Source organism: Pituophis catenifer, unplaced genomic scaffold, assembly GCF_029215685.1.
Source record: "Pituophis catenifer annectens isolate HBS135680 unplaced genomic scaffold, rPitCat1.0.hap2 SCAF_1, whole genome shotgun sequence".
Classification (NCBI taxonomy): Eukaryota; Metazoa; Chordata; class Lepidosauria; order Squamata; family Colubridae; genus Pituophis; species Pituophis catenifer.
Window position 1 is genome coordinate 292876854 of NW_027256881.1, and position 18415 is coordinate 292895268.

Consider the following 18415-nt stretch of genomic DNA (forward strand, 5'->3'; position numbering starts at 1 on the left):
TTTGAATTGTTGTATTTAATCTTTGATTTATAATTTGGTTTATGTTAATTATTAATCGTGTAGTTGTATTGCAAATCATCATGAGACTTTATTGATTTTATGCTCTACAAATGAGAATCAAGATCCCATGCAGTCTTTGGGTGTCATAACACGTTCCCCATCCTGACTTAAAATGTGCAGATTATGGTTTCCAAGGTATTATTTCCAGCATTCTTGTCTCTGGGTTACAATAACTACAGCTCAGTGATTCATTGCCCAGATTTTTTTTTAAATTATAGCTCAGCAATGTAGACACATTCCTTCTATTGATTGAACTTTTCATGTTAACGTTGCAAGAATTTTGATAAATTCTTTTTCTTTCTTTTTCAGTAAATGTAGCCCTTGCATTGGCAGCAAATGAACCGGTAAGTGACCACTGAAGGTTTGTTTCAGGTATTAATAAGACATATTACTAGCTTCTCTTTATGGATAGATTTAAACCAATTGCAATACTGTGATTTCAGTAAGTGGTTTTAGATAATAAAGGTTAAATTCTTTTCCCCTCCGGGATTCTTTGAATAAAAATGCTGAAGTAAATGTGAAAATTATTATTTCGAATTGCAGCATCAATATTGCATAGGTACTATGAAGTACTGCACACTGGGGAGCAATAAAATGTAGTTAGAATTAAGATTTAATTTTACAATTTGATGCATGCATATATCCCCTTGTATTGTTGTTGTTGTTGTTGTTAGTTGCAAAGTCGTGTCCGACCCACCGCAACCCCGTGGACAACGTTCCTCCAGGCTTTCCTGTCCTCTACCATCCTCTGGAGTCCATTTAAGATCACGCCTACTGCTTCAGTGACTTCATCCAGCCATCTCATTCTCTGTCGTCCCCTTCTTCTTTTGCCCTCAATCGTTCCCAGCATTAGGCTCTTCTCCAGTGAGTCCTTCCTTCTCATTAGGTGGCCAAAGTATTTGAGTTTCATCTTCAGGATCTGGCCTTCTAAAGAGCAGTCAGGGTTGATCTCCTCTAGGACTGACCGGTTTGATTGCCTTGCAGTCCAAGGGACTCGCAGGAGTCTTCTCCAGCAATTCAAAGGCCTCAATTCTTTGGTGCTCAGCCTTTCTTATGGTCCAACTTTCCCTTGTATCCCCTTGTATATCCCCTTGTATCCCCTTGTATAGAATCGTAAAATAAGAAGGGTCCTTGGAGATCTTCTAGTCCAAGCCCCTGCCCAAGGCAGGAATCCTTGTAGTATCTCAGACAAATTGTTGTCCTATCTTTTCTTGAAAACCTTCCAGTAATGGAGCACCCATAGCTCCAGGAGGTAAGATGTGCCACTGATTAATAGTCTTTGCTGTCAGGAAATTCCTCATTTCCAGGCTGGATCTCCTTCTGATGAGCTTCCAAGCATTACTACTTGTCCTATCCTCAGGTGCTATGGAGAAAAATAGATTCCCTCTTCCCCGTGCCGGCCCTTCAAGTATTGGAAGACTGCTATCATGCCTTCCTTCAGTCTTCTCTTTGTTAAGTTAAATCAGGGGTCCCCAAACTTGGCAGCTTTAAGACTTGTGGACTTCAACTCCATAGCTGGGTGGAGAATTCTGGGAGTTGAAGTCCACAAGTCTTAAAGCTGCCAAGTTTGAAGACCTCTGAGCTAAACATACCTAGTTCCTTTAGCTGTTCATCTTTGTTGTTGTTCAGTTCTTCTCTGTACTCTTTCTAGGGCCTTAGCATCTTTCTTGTATTGTGGTGAGGAGAACTAGACTCAGTATTCTAAATGGGAACTCACCAGTGCAGTACAGTGCAGTACACCAGTATTCCTGTGCAAAGGTCAGGATGAGGATTACCTAGTTTGAAATTTGTGGGGGGAAAGTAAATATGAACTGTCAGCATGGTGTGATAATAAAAAAAGAAAAATGCTATTTTTAATTTGCATCAATAGATTATAATTTAAAAATCCTGGGAAGTAATACAGTTTCATTTTAATTCAGTCACTCAATGAATGTGTCTAATTCCAGTTTCAGAGAAGATAGTACAGCTTCAGAGAAGGATGGTAAGGATTATGATGGATCTAAAAGTTAAGTTCTGTGAAGAAAGGTTAAAGGAGCAGGGAATGTCTAGCCTTGAGAAGATGCAGAGGAGATAAGAAAACAGTCTTCAAATACTTGAACAAATGTCATGCAGAAGGAAATCATGATCTGTTCTACCATTCTAGAGCAGGACATAGAATAATATATTTAAGTTAGATGAAGATATATTCATGTATTTGTTTGATTTGTATCTCATCTTTCTTTTATGAGCCCAAGGTGTCCTATGTTTTTCTCCATAAAACAATTCTTTTGAGGCAATGCTACAGTCTGATAATAGAAGTAAATGCTCAGTGGCTTCCTTTCACTGGATTCAAATGAAGCCAACTTCTGTTTGACAGGGATGCATTAATGTGGATTCCTGCACTGAGCAGTTTATGAGACTTTATGGATCTAATCCTATGGTGTCTTCCAACTTAAATATGTTACATTACATACAATGTAATATCATCCCTTTTTAGATTTTATTTAGTGTATGATAGTGAAATGAAATCTCTGCACATGGAGTAAATTTTTTGTAATTTACGTATTTTTGTAATTTCTCCTTGAGGGGAGAAGTTTCAACTTTTCCCCTCAAGACGCCGCTAATAGAGCATTACATGCAAAAACAATTAGACACAAATATACTTTCTTCCCCCATGCCATCACTCTGCTAAACACCTAACTCCCACAGCACTGTCTTACACCTAAAGATACTTACCCATGTAGTAGGCTGTATTGCTATTATCCTTGTCATCTTCTTATCTTTTCCATCTTTTTATCTTCTCATCATTCTCACTGCTCATCTTTCCTACTATGTTCTCCTATTGGTATATTATGATTTATCAATTGTTTGTATCTTATGATTTATGATTGTATCTTATGATTTATGCTCCATGACTTATCACTTTGTTGTTTATATGTACACTGAGAGCTTATGCACCTGAAACTCCGCCCTGAGTCTTCGGAGAGGTGCGGCATACAAATTGAATTAATAAATAAATAAATGAATTCATAAATAAATTCCTTTTATGTCCAATCATACTGGGCCAATAAAGCTATTCTATCCTATCCTATCCTATCCTATCCTATCCTATCCTATCCTATCCTATCCTATCCTATCCTATCCTATCCTATCCTATCCATTTTATAATGTGCTAATCCTCTTAGAAAATAAGCATAAAATTGAGATTGATAAAGTTTACAAAGCATTGTGCAGATACTGAAGGTATTTGCATGTCTCTAAAGACATGTCTCTGAAGACAGCAGGCATTATATTATCTTCCTTTTTAGTCAATTGTAATTTTTCTGATAACAGATTTTTTTTTTAAAAAAAAAACCCTTTCAAATGGCAGTAGTCAGGTCTGTTCTCCTAGGAAACATCTAAAGAGTTCTAAGCTCTTCTACTAGGATGACAGGCATTCATCCTAGGTTGAGTATTTAATGAAAATATAATAACCACAATTTATTGTAGCAGAAGCAATTCAAATTAATAGAAACCAACTACAATACATCAAGATTTCTTGTTTATGAAGAGGGTGTTTTAGTGAGGAAACACCAGCTGTGTGTGTGACTAAAGGTGGCACAGATCCAGTTGAGAAACTATGCTTATGCTGTCACCATAAAGGGGGGGGGGTTCTTTAAAAATTGCTTTTATCAAGGAAAGCTATGATGCTAACCATCAGTTTTGTATGAATTATAGCAAAAGGGAATAATCTTGTTTGGTGGTGAAAGAAAGGATTGCTGTTAATTTGCAGTTAGCACATTTTGTGTGAATATAAAAAAGGACACCAAGTCAAATAAAAATAAATAAGGAGCCACTTAAATGAATATACTGTTTTGCCCACTGGGCTATTTATTTATGTTTCAGCTGTTTCGCTTCTTTGAAATGGTGCATGAACTATATTTAAAAAGCATATAATAAAACCACCAAAAACAGCAAAGATCTAAAAAAGCAAACAATTGTAATAATAATAATACTCCTTCCCAAGTCCTATTATATTGCCTCATTGTGGTGGAGGGGGGTATGGCAGTCCTAGGAGGGATAAGCAAAAAATGCTAGATCTCCATACCGAGAATATATACTACCTGCAAGGTAACCCAAGGCCTGAAGATCTTCCCTGCTGCCCAACTAAAGCAAATAGGCATTTATACTGAGCAGCAGAAATATAGGAAGATGAGGAAGATGGATAATCACTCATGTAACAATAGAAAGTCATCACTTCATATTGTGGCAGGCGAAGGCAATGATGATCACTTTTGCATTTTGCCAAGAAAATCACATAGATAAATAAAGTAAAATGATTGACAATAATGTGCCAGCGAATGGGCATCTCAGGTCACTCAACTTGCTAATGAGTGCCTATTGAAGATCTTTTAGGGTACTAAAGGTATTTTATAATATGGATGTTTATAGACTTTGGGACGTCTACTTCCTGACGTCATGCAAGAAAAAAAAATCTAAAGTTACAAAGGCAGAATTATAATGGGAATATGGAACATGGGAAACCTTAATAGACTGAAAGATGAAATAAATCAGCTATTCATTGAATGTAAACATCAGCAAAATAAAATGGACTGGAATTGAACACTTTTGCTAGAAGATCATACTGTTTTACTATGAGGAACACAAAGAACTAGAAAGGAAGGGTATTGTTTTCATAATAAGGAAGGATATACCAAAGCATTGGATACAAAGCAGTCATTGACAATCCCAATTAGACTTTGTGGACAATTCTTTAGTGTGATGATTGTTGATGTTTATGCACCACACTGATGTAAAAGTGAAGACTGGTGAATTTTATGTTCAAGTTCAGTCTGAAATCAACCAAACATGTAAAGTATACTGATTATGTCTGAAGACTGGAATGTAAAATTTAGAAATTAGAAATAGTAAGGAAGAAAATGAAGTTGAACTCTATGACTTAGGAAAATGAAATGAAACAGGAGAATAAGTTATTGATTTCTGGCAATTAAATGATTTCTTCATTGCTAACACATTTTTCAAATAACCAAAATGAGCCTATATTTATGGACATTACCTGATGGACCACACAGAAATCAGCTGGATTGTATTATTGGTACAAAGAGATGGAAGAGTCCAGCAAAAGCAGCAAAGAGATAGTTGGCAGCTGTCTATAGAACATACAGTATCATAAACTGCCCATGTTCAAGTTCCAAGTCAAGCTAAACAGAAAGAACAAAACCAACTAGTTTCCATAATACGATGATGAAGATAAACCTGCATTTTTCAAGATGAATGCCAGGAATTGTTTTGAATTCTTGAAACTCATTAATTGGGAACCAGAGGAGCTTTGAAATCTCATCAAACAAGTTATAAGAGGATATATGTAGCTCAGGGTTGAACTGAGAGAAGCCAAGATCATAGTGCTACTAACTAGATGTCCCATTCTTGTAGCCACTTGGTAGGAACAACTAGAGAAAGGTCTCCAGTTTCAGAGCGCATGTAGGCAAATACTTAAGAGCATTAGAGTTTACAATATTAGTATTAGAGCAGACTTAACAACTGCAAGGCAGTCTTTTCTGGCTGTCTCACTCGAAGAGTTATTTGTGAAATATAATTGCTTCAGTTAATTCTAATTGGCAGTCTAGGTGCTGTTTTTTGAACTATATCTAGTTCATGTTTGCATGAGCCATTGACAAAGGAAGATTGATATTTTAAAAAAATTGTAGGTAAAAAGGATCATGCTTTTAACATTCATCTCTCCTTTCTAAGGCTTGCACCCCTGCGTACCTGGAAACAATTGTTTGCTTCTGTTTATAGTAATTACAACTTATTTATTTCCTTTGCAACAGCTATTTTATATTGGTTTTTGAAACAGATTAAATTGCTCTCAAATACATAATTTATGGAACACAGATTTGTAGACCGAAGAATAGCTACCCTTAATGTGTATGCTGAGATAATATATATATGAATCATAATAGTAATATTAAACATACGTTTTCAAAATAGGAAGCAATTAAGAAAAAAACTAGCAAATTATCAGAAATTTGCTGAAAAATGTAATGCATCAATGAAAACAAGGCCATTTTCAAAAAAGTGTTCTGTTTAATGCAGAGGGAGCCAGTAGAGGGTGCTCACCAAGTCAAAATTAGTGTTCTGCTGTTTCATCTCCTATGGTACTCCAGTCATGATGTCATGAAACAAATTTAACATGCGCACACACATCTTTCCTAAAGCAGAGTACTTTTAAGGAATTGGAAGTGGGGAGAACGACTAAAAAATGCAAAAGATTCCATGGTCTAGAATTATCTAGCTGTAACACATACTTGCAAATTGACAAGGAACTGAAGTGGTTTTATTTTTACAGTCACAATATATTGAATACATTATATGCTGATATTTACTCTGCATTTTGATGTCTGTCTGCCTCTAGGGAATTTGAATATGGAATCTTAAATTTTACTTAGTGATAGAAAAAGAAAATGGATGAAAAAAGTAATGTATGCAATTAAACTTCAAATGCAGAGATCAGAGGAAGGCTAAAATGCTCCTTTATATTTTGATGCATATTATCTCCAAGAAAGGAATATATCATATTACATCAATTTCTTTTGTTTTTATTTTTCAAGTAAGAAATACTATTTGTTGGCAATATAATTGAGCAAGGAGAAAAATATATTTATTTCTCTATGTCAACTAATCTCATTCTGCTGTTTTCTAGAAGTGTTGAACTTAAATATCTATAATTCTGGCTATAATTCTCTAATTTTGGAAAAAGCTGCTTTAATCCTGTGCCATATTCAAATCTATGAATTTACATATCCTGAGCATCACATACCGGTATGTCTGGTACAGGACATGTCATCTAGGAGTACATAGCATTGATATCAGCACATCAAATAATGCTTTTGCATTTTTAAAAAAATCAAATTTTTATTACAATCAAAGATTAGAAAATATGTACAGTTAATAATAAAATTTTAAATTATATGAATTATAAAATTAGATAAAAATTAGTCAAATAAATCACTTGTTGAGATGTCTTCACTGTGATCCAATCATAGATAGCAACATTCTTTGTTACAAACTGATTCCTGTCTGACATATACAACAGTTTAGTGCAGGGCTGTCAAAGTTACGGCCCGTCGTGCTGGCCACTCCCACGCCCGGTTTAGCGAAGGGGAAAAAAAGTCTCAATATATCACTTGATGCTGCCGTGATGTTTGACAACCCTGTGAGTGCATATTCTTTTTGGCCCCGGATCTTTGTTGTAATAAAGATTTGATTTCAATTTGATACATATCACAAAGCTGTGATACATGATAATTTTGCCTGAAAGCAAAAATTATCCCCCCTTTCACACACACCTTGAATACTTTAATTCATTGGGGGACAACTTGTCGCCCAGAGTTATGTGCAGCTTCCTGGAAATTCACATGAAATCCCTAACAGCCCTGTAGATCAGGGCTGTCAAACTCGCAGTCTGCAGGGTGGATGCGTCATGCGCTGGTCATGCCCATGCTTGGTTTAGCAAAGAGGGAAAAGTTGTGATAAGTTATGTGACGCCGCCATGACGATGCGAGTTTGACACCCCTGCTCTAGATTTTGCTGCTAAATTTCAGGGGTATCAGTGCATCCTATTCTCTGCTGCACCTTGATGTTCCCTTCTCTGTATGGTCCCATCCTGCTGGTGCTGTTTTTCTGTCTTGACTCTCCTGACATTTACTTTTTCTTTAAAAAAAACAACTTTAATAATATCAAGGAATTATAAACTACCAAAAGGCAAAAGAAAAGAAAAAAGAGCCATGAAACTTGGAAGGGGAGAACTAGGCTATCAAAATTTGAACTATAAATAATTTATACAATAAAAAGAAAGAAACCTAAACAAAATAATGGACAATGATTTATTTATTTATTTTAATTTGATTTATATGCCGCCCTTCTCCGGAGACTCAGGGCGGCTTACAATGCGTTAAGCAATAGCCTTCATACTTTTGTATATTTATACAAAGTCAGCTTATTGCCCCCACAAACTGGGTCCTCAATTTACCTACCTTAGAAAGGATGGAAGGCTGAGTCAACCTTGAACCTGGGGAGATTTGAACTAGCAGTAATTGCAGGCAGCTGAATGATAATAACAGGCTATTAGTCTGCTGCGCCACCAGGCTCTTCCTATTATTATTAAACTTGTATGCCACCCATCTCCCAACAATTCTGGGCAGCTCATAACAACAAATTCCAATAAATTCAATAAAATATAAAGATAAAAGGGAAGCCCAGCAGATCAGATGGAATGAAGGGAATGGTCTCACACTCTCTTGCCAAAGATCTGGGTGAAGAGCCAGGTCTTCATGGCTTTTCTAAACAGAAGTAGAGGGGGGTCCATCTGGATCTTGGGAGAACCTCATTCCAGTAGGCAGTCACTGCTATAAAGAAGGCCCCAATTCTGCCCCCACCCCCCACCCCCATAGATGACATTGTTTAATTGAAGGAATCATGAGTGACTCTCTGAAGGGCTCTTCAATCTAGGAAAGAGTGCAATTGGTTCACCAAAAGGACTTGTGCATGTGCAGTGTCCTTGCTGGCAATGGCTGAGCTCTCTTCAAGCAGGAGCTGCAAGTCCAGGAAAACCCCCAGATTGGGTAGCAACTTTGAAGGGAGAAGTGCAACCCCATCAAGGATGTAATATTCTCAGATCTGGAGTAGATTAACAGTTGTATATAATTATGAAACATTACATTTTAGTTTTCATACAAACTCTTGTTCTCAAAACATCATGTTATAACTGCCCAGAGTTTTGGGGAGTGGGGTGACATATAAATGTAATTTATCATCATCACCAATATTTCCACTGCTTCAGCTGAATCAGTTTCAAGGTGCACTTGTTTCTTCGAGACATCTTTTGAAGTGTAGTGTACAAATAGCTTTTCAAAATGTGTTACAAATTTTTTCAAGAATCCAGTCACAATAGTTTTAGAGTATTTTATAAATATATTAAAGTCCAAAGTTTAGGAATATGGTTCAACAGAATAGCAGTATGTTTCATCTTAACTCCCTTATTGAAATCTTAGTTAACAATATTAAGATTATTCAACCCATGGAACAACCAAAGGACATATTCAATCATATGTGTTGATTTACTTTAAATTTACTGCATCTGCAACATAAAATATCGGATCTTTAGCATTTACTGCTACTTCTCCCTAAATTGTGCCATTGACTTTCTCTCCATCTCTTTGTGTTTTATAATCTCTCCCTTCTGTCCAAACAGGAAACCTCATGTAATAATATTAATATTTAATGTAATTGTTATTCCTTTAGGCAGATTTTTAAGGTAGTTCTGTTTTATTTGTGATGCAGTTCCTAGTATGCTATTCGAAGGCTGATAATAACCCTTTCCCAGTGAAAATTGTACATCTGTTTTTAGAATTTAAAGAATATAATGAAATAATAAGCTTATTATTAGTTCCCAACTTGCATTCGAGAGTTCTTCAAAGCTTGATTCAGTCTGAAATAAATATGCAGATCAATTCTGGAATCTAGGTTTTTTTTGTTTTGTTTTTTGCTATTAAAATGTTAGAACCTATAAATTGAAAAAAGAGTGTTCCCCAGATTTGAGCATAAGTAGGCAATTCTGCAAATATTTATCTTTCAAGCAGTAATTAGGAGATAATGCATTAGGGTGATGACTTGAAGGGGTTTGATTAGTTGAAAATACAGATAAAAGGAATGAGTCATGAATTGTCATAATCAGGTAAATTATGTGTTTTGTCTGAGAATAAAGGAGTTTGAAAATAGTATTGAAGCCTTTGAAATTAGGCACAAAAATGTAGCTTCCCAGTTTTAAAATTATGGCTTTCGTGTAGGAGACATGAAACAGCATACTCTGTCAGAGTAACTCCAATAGGATGTTAAATAGCTTTGTGCATAATAAAGAAGCCTAATTGTTTTTTAAAAATAATGTTAAAAGCAATACTAGCTTTGATCTTCATGATTAAATAAATCGTATATGGTACTGTCTTCCAATGACTTTTACATCAAAAATTTTAGGAAAAATGATATTGATAGGTTATGCAGTTAGGAAATTGAGTTATGCCTCTTAATGGTACAATCAGGAACATCTTCATGCTTTTACTCATCACATGCTTTCCCATCACTTGGTCTCATGACCATAGACATATGATTGTAAGGTCTATAGATTTTTTGGATGAAATGGTCTGCTGAGATTTGAAAAATAACAGCATTGGTTGGGTTGTACACTAACTAACTAACACTTAGATTTATATACCGCTTCATAGTGCTTTACAGCCCTCTCTAAGGGGTTTACAAAGTCAGCATATTTCCCCCAACAATCTGGGCCCTCGTTTTACTGACCTCGGAAGGATTTAAGGCTGAGTCAACTTTGAGCTGGCCAGAATTGAACTCCTGTCAGTCGGCAGACTTAGCCTGCAATACTGCATTCTGACCACTAAGCCACCACGGTACTTAGCCACACTGTGCTTAGCCAACATGAATGTACCCATAGTTTAGTGAATAAATAAATAACAGTAGTAACGTAATTAGTCTTAAACGTAATTAGAAATCCCTGTTGTTGCTTCTTAGAAAATGATACGCTTCTGTGTATCTCTAGCCTTTGTTTGTATTTGGATTTTTATTATTGACACTGTTCTAATTGATATCATTCTTCTGCGTGTTTTATGATGATTGATAGATAGATAGATAGATAGATAGATAGATAGATAGATAGACAGACAGACAGACAGACAGACAGACAGACAGACAGAGTAACATTTTGCTGTTAGAGAACAATAATGGTAGATTTGACATTGCCCAAGAAAAGCACAGGTTTTTATATTCCATAAACATGTGAAGCAAACAAGATTTGCAGGCTTTTAATGTTTTAAAAACCTGAAAAACATGCTTAATCCAAATGAACAGACCCTTCCCCTTACTGTAATGTGACTCTTTATGGCTGAGAACAGCTCTGTTATGCTTTCCATGATTTTATTAGTGTCTCCTGTATTGCTGGATGCTTAAAAGACCTAGACTTAGACCAACAGGGCAAATGTTTCCCTTATATTTGCCAATTTATAGGTATAGATGCTAATTTAGAGTCATTTCCAAAACTGATTTTAATTTGATGCTACCTAATACCTAAATTAGATCATCCAAACAATGATTTCTTCCAAATAACCCAGGTGAATGTCTCTCGCTCAAATTGAAATTTGCTGCTCAGAAGCTCAATGTGTCTGCCACGCTTAATGTTTCTGTATCATGAGCAGCTTTTATTGCTGCTAATTGTCACGGTTATGTTTTTCCGTAATACCTCAAATAAATACAAATGAAGGATCAGTTATGCTTTTGTAACAAAAACAAACTTCTGGTAATCCTGCCCCTAACCCCAAATACGCCTGTATTTTTCTAATTTTCTGAACAATTAGTGTGGCAGAAAATAGCAAGTTAAGTAAGACCAATTAACATTCAGAAGCGTTTGTTCTGTGCTTGCCCAGCCCTAGTTGTGTTCCATAAACTGTAGTCAGCCCTAATTGGGTCTCTAATGTCACCTTGAGATCTGAGACAGGCATCATGAAAGTGAGGCTAGAGTGTGGGTGACCATACTCACCTATTGTCTTTATTTTTTCTGGTCTTGCCCTATTCACCGTGAGTGAGGATTTTCAATCCACATGGAAACAAGCAGTGACAACTAACATCTCAAGTCTCCTACTCATCATGGAATATGATCAGGCCAAAACACTTATCAAATTATCTTATAGCAGATGCAGAGGACCTAATGGATCTAGCCAGGACTCCAACCTTTATTGCCAACAGGTACTCTGCCTCCCCTATGGCATAGCTAACTAAAACCTGAAGTATTTAAACACAGGAGGGTGTTTATGGGGCATGATATCATGCCTTCCCCTCAGCTGTCTTTAAAGGTCGCTACAAGAAGATTCCTTGCCTGGGAAGATAATGCTCCTGTCACTCTGGACACAAGAAACAAAGGGCATGTGCTTTTCCAATGCCTGTACAGGTAGTCCTCGAGTTGCAGTTGTTCACTTAGTGACTTCAGAGTTACAACAGGACTGAAAAAAAAGTGATTTATGACCACTTTTCACACTTATGACTGTTGCAGCATCCCCATGTGATCAAAATTCAGATGCTCGGCAACTGGTTCATATTTATGACCTTTGCTATGTTCCAAGGTCATGTGATCACCTTTTGTGACTTTCTGACAAGCAAAGTCAACGGGGAAACCAGATATACTTAACTGTGTTAAATTAGTAACACGGTTGTTAAGTATATCTGTTTTCCCCATTGACTTTGCTTGTCCATTAACAACAGCAGTGATTCACTTAACAAATGTGGCAAGAAAAGTTGTAAAATGGGGTAAAATTCACTTAACAGATTTCTCACTTAGAAACATAAATTTTGGGCACAGTTGTGGTCGTAAGCTGAGGACTACCTGTACTACTACAAAGACATTTGTTTAGCCTCATCTCACCATTACTGCATAAATACCTTGGGTGCCCAGGATAATTTTAAAACACCCTATTGCTTTCAGATACCAGCCCTGCCACACCATTCAGTGTTGCCAGGTTCTGTACAGGAGAGGTTCAAAATTCTTCAGATTATGACCTGTAACTGTATAGGCTTCCATATATATATGACCTGTAAAGATATAGGCTTCCATATACTTTTTCTACTCTTCTGTACCCATCTAATGTTTCTGCTCTTTATTTTGGATTCTTTCTACACAATGCAGGTAGTCCTTGATTTACGATGGGTTCTTAATGATAGACCACATTTATATGATTGTTTACGGAGTCCCATGGCTACATGACTTAAATTTACATTTTTTTTTTGCTGAAAATCAATGTTTACAAGCAAAGATCAGTCTGCTTAATGACCGTGGCATTTGCTTTACAACCATGGTGTTTGCTTAATGAGATGGGTTACCTGGTTTACAACTGTCATGACTTATGACCGTAATGGGCAGGCTCCATTACAGTAATTAGTCAAGGACTAGCTGTTCCTAGTTCACAATTATGTGTGATATAGTAAGTCCTTCTGACATATGGGATACCAGAACCAGAACACAGCATCAAATCACTTTCAAATACTGCATATTGGTGTCACTTCTAATGGCAGATGGATAGCCCTTAGAATCTTACACTCAAAATGAATAAATACAATTAGTAGCAATGTCTGTAACAATCTGTGACAGCATCAGAAAATTAAAAAGCATGTAATGTCATCCTGCAAATTTCATGTTGATGTTTTTATCTCAGAATGTCTTATGCAAGCATATTGATCATTTGCTTACCTTGCGCTCCCCATTTACCTGCCTCTGGCATCAACAGCATTTAGTGTAACTACTGCTTATTTAGTATTATTAAGAGTACGCTGTCAGCGTTCCAAGTAATGCACCCATAGAAAGCAGAACTTTGAGACAGGTAGATTCCTCAAAGAACAATTTATTGGATACCTCAGATTGGCACAAACAGACTCTGAAAGTTCTTGCAGTTTTCACCTGATTAAAAAGTAAAAGTTCCCCCTTTCCCCAAGTCATCAGTCATATTGTCCAATAGAGGTGCTGGTCAGTTGCTTAGTTACTCCACTCCTCCTCTCCCCAGCCACCTGTTGAAATGTTCTTGGTTCCCACAGAAAAACTTTTCGTTTTGATTACAAATCCCCAGCTATCTTATCTCCCCCTTCCCTGTCCCTTCTTCCTTGTGGCAACCCTGAAGCCTCAAAGATGGCCTTAGCCAGGTTCGCTTCAGGCTTGACATACATAATTATAAAAGCGGGCCAGTAAAAGCCCACTGGTTTCCCTGCATAAATCAACCATAATTCAATAGCTTTATTTTTGTTCAGATACAAACATTCAGGTGATAATTTGAGAAGCTTATCCAAAAGGAGAAACCGTCTTGAAGAAGAAAAAAAAAAGAATGTTTGTTAATATAACGATTCTCAATGGTCCGTTGGGGCTACCTTCAGAATTTTAAAAGACAGAATATTTTTAATGATGCTTTTTATGTCCTTCCTTGTTTTACTCACATAATGAATTTCATTGGGAATGACATTTAAATATTGCCAAGCACTGACAGTACTTGAAACTTTTTAAATCCCAGATTTACAGGGATAGTCCTGATTTTGGGGAAGGAAGAGGATTCTTCCTAATGGGAGTGCCCAAGGTAGAGTGGACAGAACAGTATGGCAACCGGTAGCCATGGAAACAATGCCTTTCTATTACTCATCAAATCTTGGAGTACCTTATGGTAGAAGGTAACATAGGAATGAAAGTATTCCATCATCTATTTCCTGAATGATTGATTAGGACTACCAGTACTACTTTGCAGAAATAGAGAATAAGAAGCAAAGTTAGTGTTCCTGTATCTCTTTGTTGACAACTAATGGATTTTTTTTGCAGACCAGGTCTGATAACCCTATGATGGAGAGAGAGATTTATTGATTGTGAGTCATTTATTAAATTAGTTTGACCTGGAAATCATTTTGCACAGAGCATAGGAGCACAACAGGGAATAGGGATATTTGGAACGATTTAAGTTGTTTTGCTCCAGAAAAGCTGTTCTAAGCATCTTTGTGTGCTTTTTTTCTCTGATAATTTTTGCCTGTTGTTTTAGGTGAATTAGCAGATTAATTTGTATATATGTATGAATTTTTAATATTCATGTATCTAGATTTTTACTTTTGGAAATCAAGTCAGCCTACTTATTGTACAAATTATCAGGACTACAGAAAGCATTGTGTTTAGTTTTTGTTTCTCTACCTTTTCCATTCTTCTGTTCCTTACATTTATATCCAGACTCCTCCTCCTTTCCCATCTGAAATACTTTGTAGAGGTAGTTTTTGTTTAACAACCATATGTTCAGTGATGGTTCTAGGTGATGGCAGTGCTGAAGGAATGGTAGTTAAACCCATTTCCTAAAGTTATGGCCGTTGTTGGGTGCCCACAATCACCTGATCAAAATTCAGGCATTTGATAAGCTGCCTGCTCTTACAACAGTAGGGACACTTCAATTCCCCCCCCCCCCCCGCCTATACTCTCCAACCCTGCCCTGGCCTTGCTCCCCTGAGCTCTGCTTGCCTGCCGCCCTGCTGCCTCCAGCTGAACTTCGCCATCTTCAATTGCCATTTTCAAATGGGGATTGGTGGAATTGCTGTCACTAAGTGATGTAGACACATGATGTCACGCTTTATGGCCACCTTGTTTAACGATGGGAATTCCAGTCCCAATTTCTGTTGCATCTTGAGGACTGCCTATATGCTGATTTCTTGATGTTATATTTACACGGTTTGAAAAACAAATACAACCAATCTAAATTTGGTATTATGGGAAGAAGCCGACAAACATATGCACAGACTCAACACATTGTACAAACATTGAACATCTCCTATGACCACTGCTAGTAAAAGAGTTGGAAAGAATTCTAGCAATCATGTTCTATGTGTCTTTCCTATATTGTTATATTTTGCATATTTATTTATGAATGTATTGCAACACAGTGGTTTTTAAACGGGGGGTATTTACCAAGAGGGTAATTTAAGCCTATCCTTTAGGAAATGACAAGACTGAGTCTGAGGGAGGGGTCAAACACATCATAAGCCAGAAGTCTCTACGCACCCATAAGAGACCTAAGTCCAGCCCACCTTGAATGCTTGCCTTATCTCTTGCTCATTTTCCTTGACATCAGTTGGTCAGATTCTTGTAGAGAGCTTAAGCTTGCAATAAATCTTTATACTCATTTGAACTGCCTGAATCTCCTGATTTCTCCGGCGCTTGACATATCCTGAGGCAATGGAACAATTTATAATTGCTTATTTGAACCCTTGTCCTAGCAGATGAATTTTATATATACTTATTCAAAGTTATTTAATTATTTCAAATGAGAAGAGGTAAAGCACAGAAAAATAGGTCTCGTTTTTACTCAAGGGAGCTAGCCACACAGTTATTTATGGTAAATTATACAATTATATTAACATGTACAGTATGTCAGACAAGGTAACAATAGGAAAGACAAAGGGAGTTTAATATACAAAATGATATATGCAGTTCAAACTTCTAAATCATCTTTAAACTGAGATTCCTGGCAATTCAGATAGCAAAAGAAATACTAGTTGTCAGACTGTTACAATTCCTGATTATACTTTTCTGGTATCTTTTTTTCCCCCTGCAACCATGAAATTTTGCTGTAGCCACTTTCATTATTCTTCTGTTAATTTCAAAACTATTATTATATAATTCAAAAGTACAAAAACATTCTACAAAAGCCAATGAATTTTCCAGAATAAAATTGATACGAGATATTTTATGTTTAGAAGACTTTATAGCATGCAACTATCATATGAACTGACATTGCATTTAAGCACTTCACTAATATTTATTGAATTGAGCAATTTATTTCTGCAAACAATCTACTCAATGTGCCTACCAAATGCAAAATGATAATGATGTTCAATTCATTAGAATTTTAAATCTATCCAAATATGATAAAAATGTCCATGATCTTCCACTGACTTGTACCTGTATATTTTGAACTGAGGCCCAAATAACAAAATTAAGACATGTAAAATCTTCCTTTCAATTGTCACATTAATCTGGTATAAATGCAGATCACAGTGGAGCACTTTGAAAAGCAGACTAAATGAAATTATTGAGCATCCATACCACAAACAATCTATAGGGCTTTAAACATCTACCACGTTCTTTGTCTGCTGCAAAATATAAATACGGCAAATGCCCTGCAAAATATTAAATGATAAATAATAGCAAATAATTCTATTTGTATCTTCTTTCTTAACAGAATCTTCTCAGTTGCCTTTATCTTGTTACTGAAAACATTTTTTTTTAACTGACCCAAATCCAACAGTAATTCTATGTTTTTGGACATAATTAGTGGTTGTGGATGAGAATGTACTTCCTATGTATCCTTTGTGTGTCTAAATTAATTCTGCAGTGGACACTGACTGAGCATGAATCACTTTATTGTGTTAAGCTACTGGAATTTTGGTGAATTTTCAGATGCCTTGCTTTACTAAGTAGCTGTTCGAGAAAATATAATTAAAACGTTGCTGTGGTTAATGTGCACAATTTTTCCTCTTTGAAGAATATGTATAATGAGGCCTGACAGATGTGCATTTTCCTTCCACAGACAAAAGCAGTTGGGTTGCTTGATGCAGATATATATGGGCCGTCCATACCAAAAATGATGAATCTGAAAGGAAATCCAGAAGTGACATCAAGTAAGTCAGTCTGGATATCACAATTTTCCTAGAAACTGAAGCTATTTTTTTTTTGGTACAGGTAATCCTGGATTTACAACCATTTGTTTAGTGAATGTACAGCACTGAAAAAAGAGACTTATAGCCATTTTCCACACTTACGATCGTTGCCGCATCCCCATGATCATACGATCAAAATTCAGATGCTTGGCAACCTGTTGATATTTATGACAGTTGCAGTGTCCCGGGCAGTGGTGGGACTTGAATGACTTAACAACCGGTTCTCTGACTGGGTAGGCGTGGCCGGTTTTGTGACTGGGTGGGTGACGTCACTCATCACACCCAGCCCCGCCTTCCGGCCACTCGCCTCAAAGGCAGAGGTAGGATTCAGCTGGTTGGGGCTAATCCCACCACTGGCTGGCCCCACCCATTTTTGGCCTGTTTTTTGGCCGCTTTCAGGCTGTTTTCAGGCCATTTTTTGGACCATTTTTGGCCCCAAAAATGACTCAAAATGGCCCAGAAAATAGGCCAAAAAATGAGTGGGGGCAGGGCCAGTCAGTGGTGGGATTTTGTGGTTCACCAAACTGCAGAATCTTAACTACCGGTTTTCCCAAACCGGTGCGAACCTCTGGTCCTGGGGTCATGTGGTCATTGTAACCTTCTGGCAAACAAAGTCAATGGGGAAGCCAGATTCACTTAACAACTGTGTTACTAACTTAATGTCTGTAGAGATTCTCAGCCATCCAGGTTATGGTTGTCCCAAAAGTGCTTTTTTTAAAAATATGTCTGGACTTCCATTGTTTTTATTAAAGACATTTCACTTCTCATCCAAGAGGCTTCAGGTCAGAACCTGAAGGTCAGGCGAAATGTCTTCAAGCAAAAACAAAGTCCAGTTGCCTTTTGAAAAAAAGCACCTTTGGGATTACTAATTTAACAAATGCAGTGATTCACTTAACAACTGTGGTAAGAAAGGTCGTAAAAAGGGGCAAAAGTCACTTAACAACTGTCTCATTTAGTAACAGAAATTTTGAGCTCAATTGTGATCGTAAGTTGAGGACTACCTGTAAACTGCTCTGGAAGTTAAAAGTTACTTATAATTTAAAATAAAAGCAAAAAATTGAATCTATAAACCTATTGCTTGTTATGAGAA

The 18415-nt window shown here is 36.7% G+C and overlaps 1 protein-coding gene across 1 annotated transcript in view; it reads left to right on the forward strand.

The window, feature by feature from the left end:
• NUBPL (NUBP iron-sulfur cluster assembly factor, mitochondrial) overlaps positions 1 to 18415 on the forward strand; it is a 57308-nt gene that overhangs the window by 4793 nt on the left and 34100 nt on the right. Inside the window, exons 3-4 of the mRNA XM_070931371.1 lie at positions 370 to 404; positions 17196 to 17286. Coding sequence (XP_070787472.1) covers positions 370 to 404; positions 17196 to 17286 — 126 coding nt within the window. The remainder of the gene's footprint in view (positions 1 to 369; positions 405 to 17195; positions 17287 to 18415) is intronic.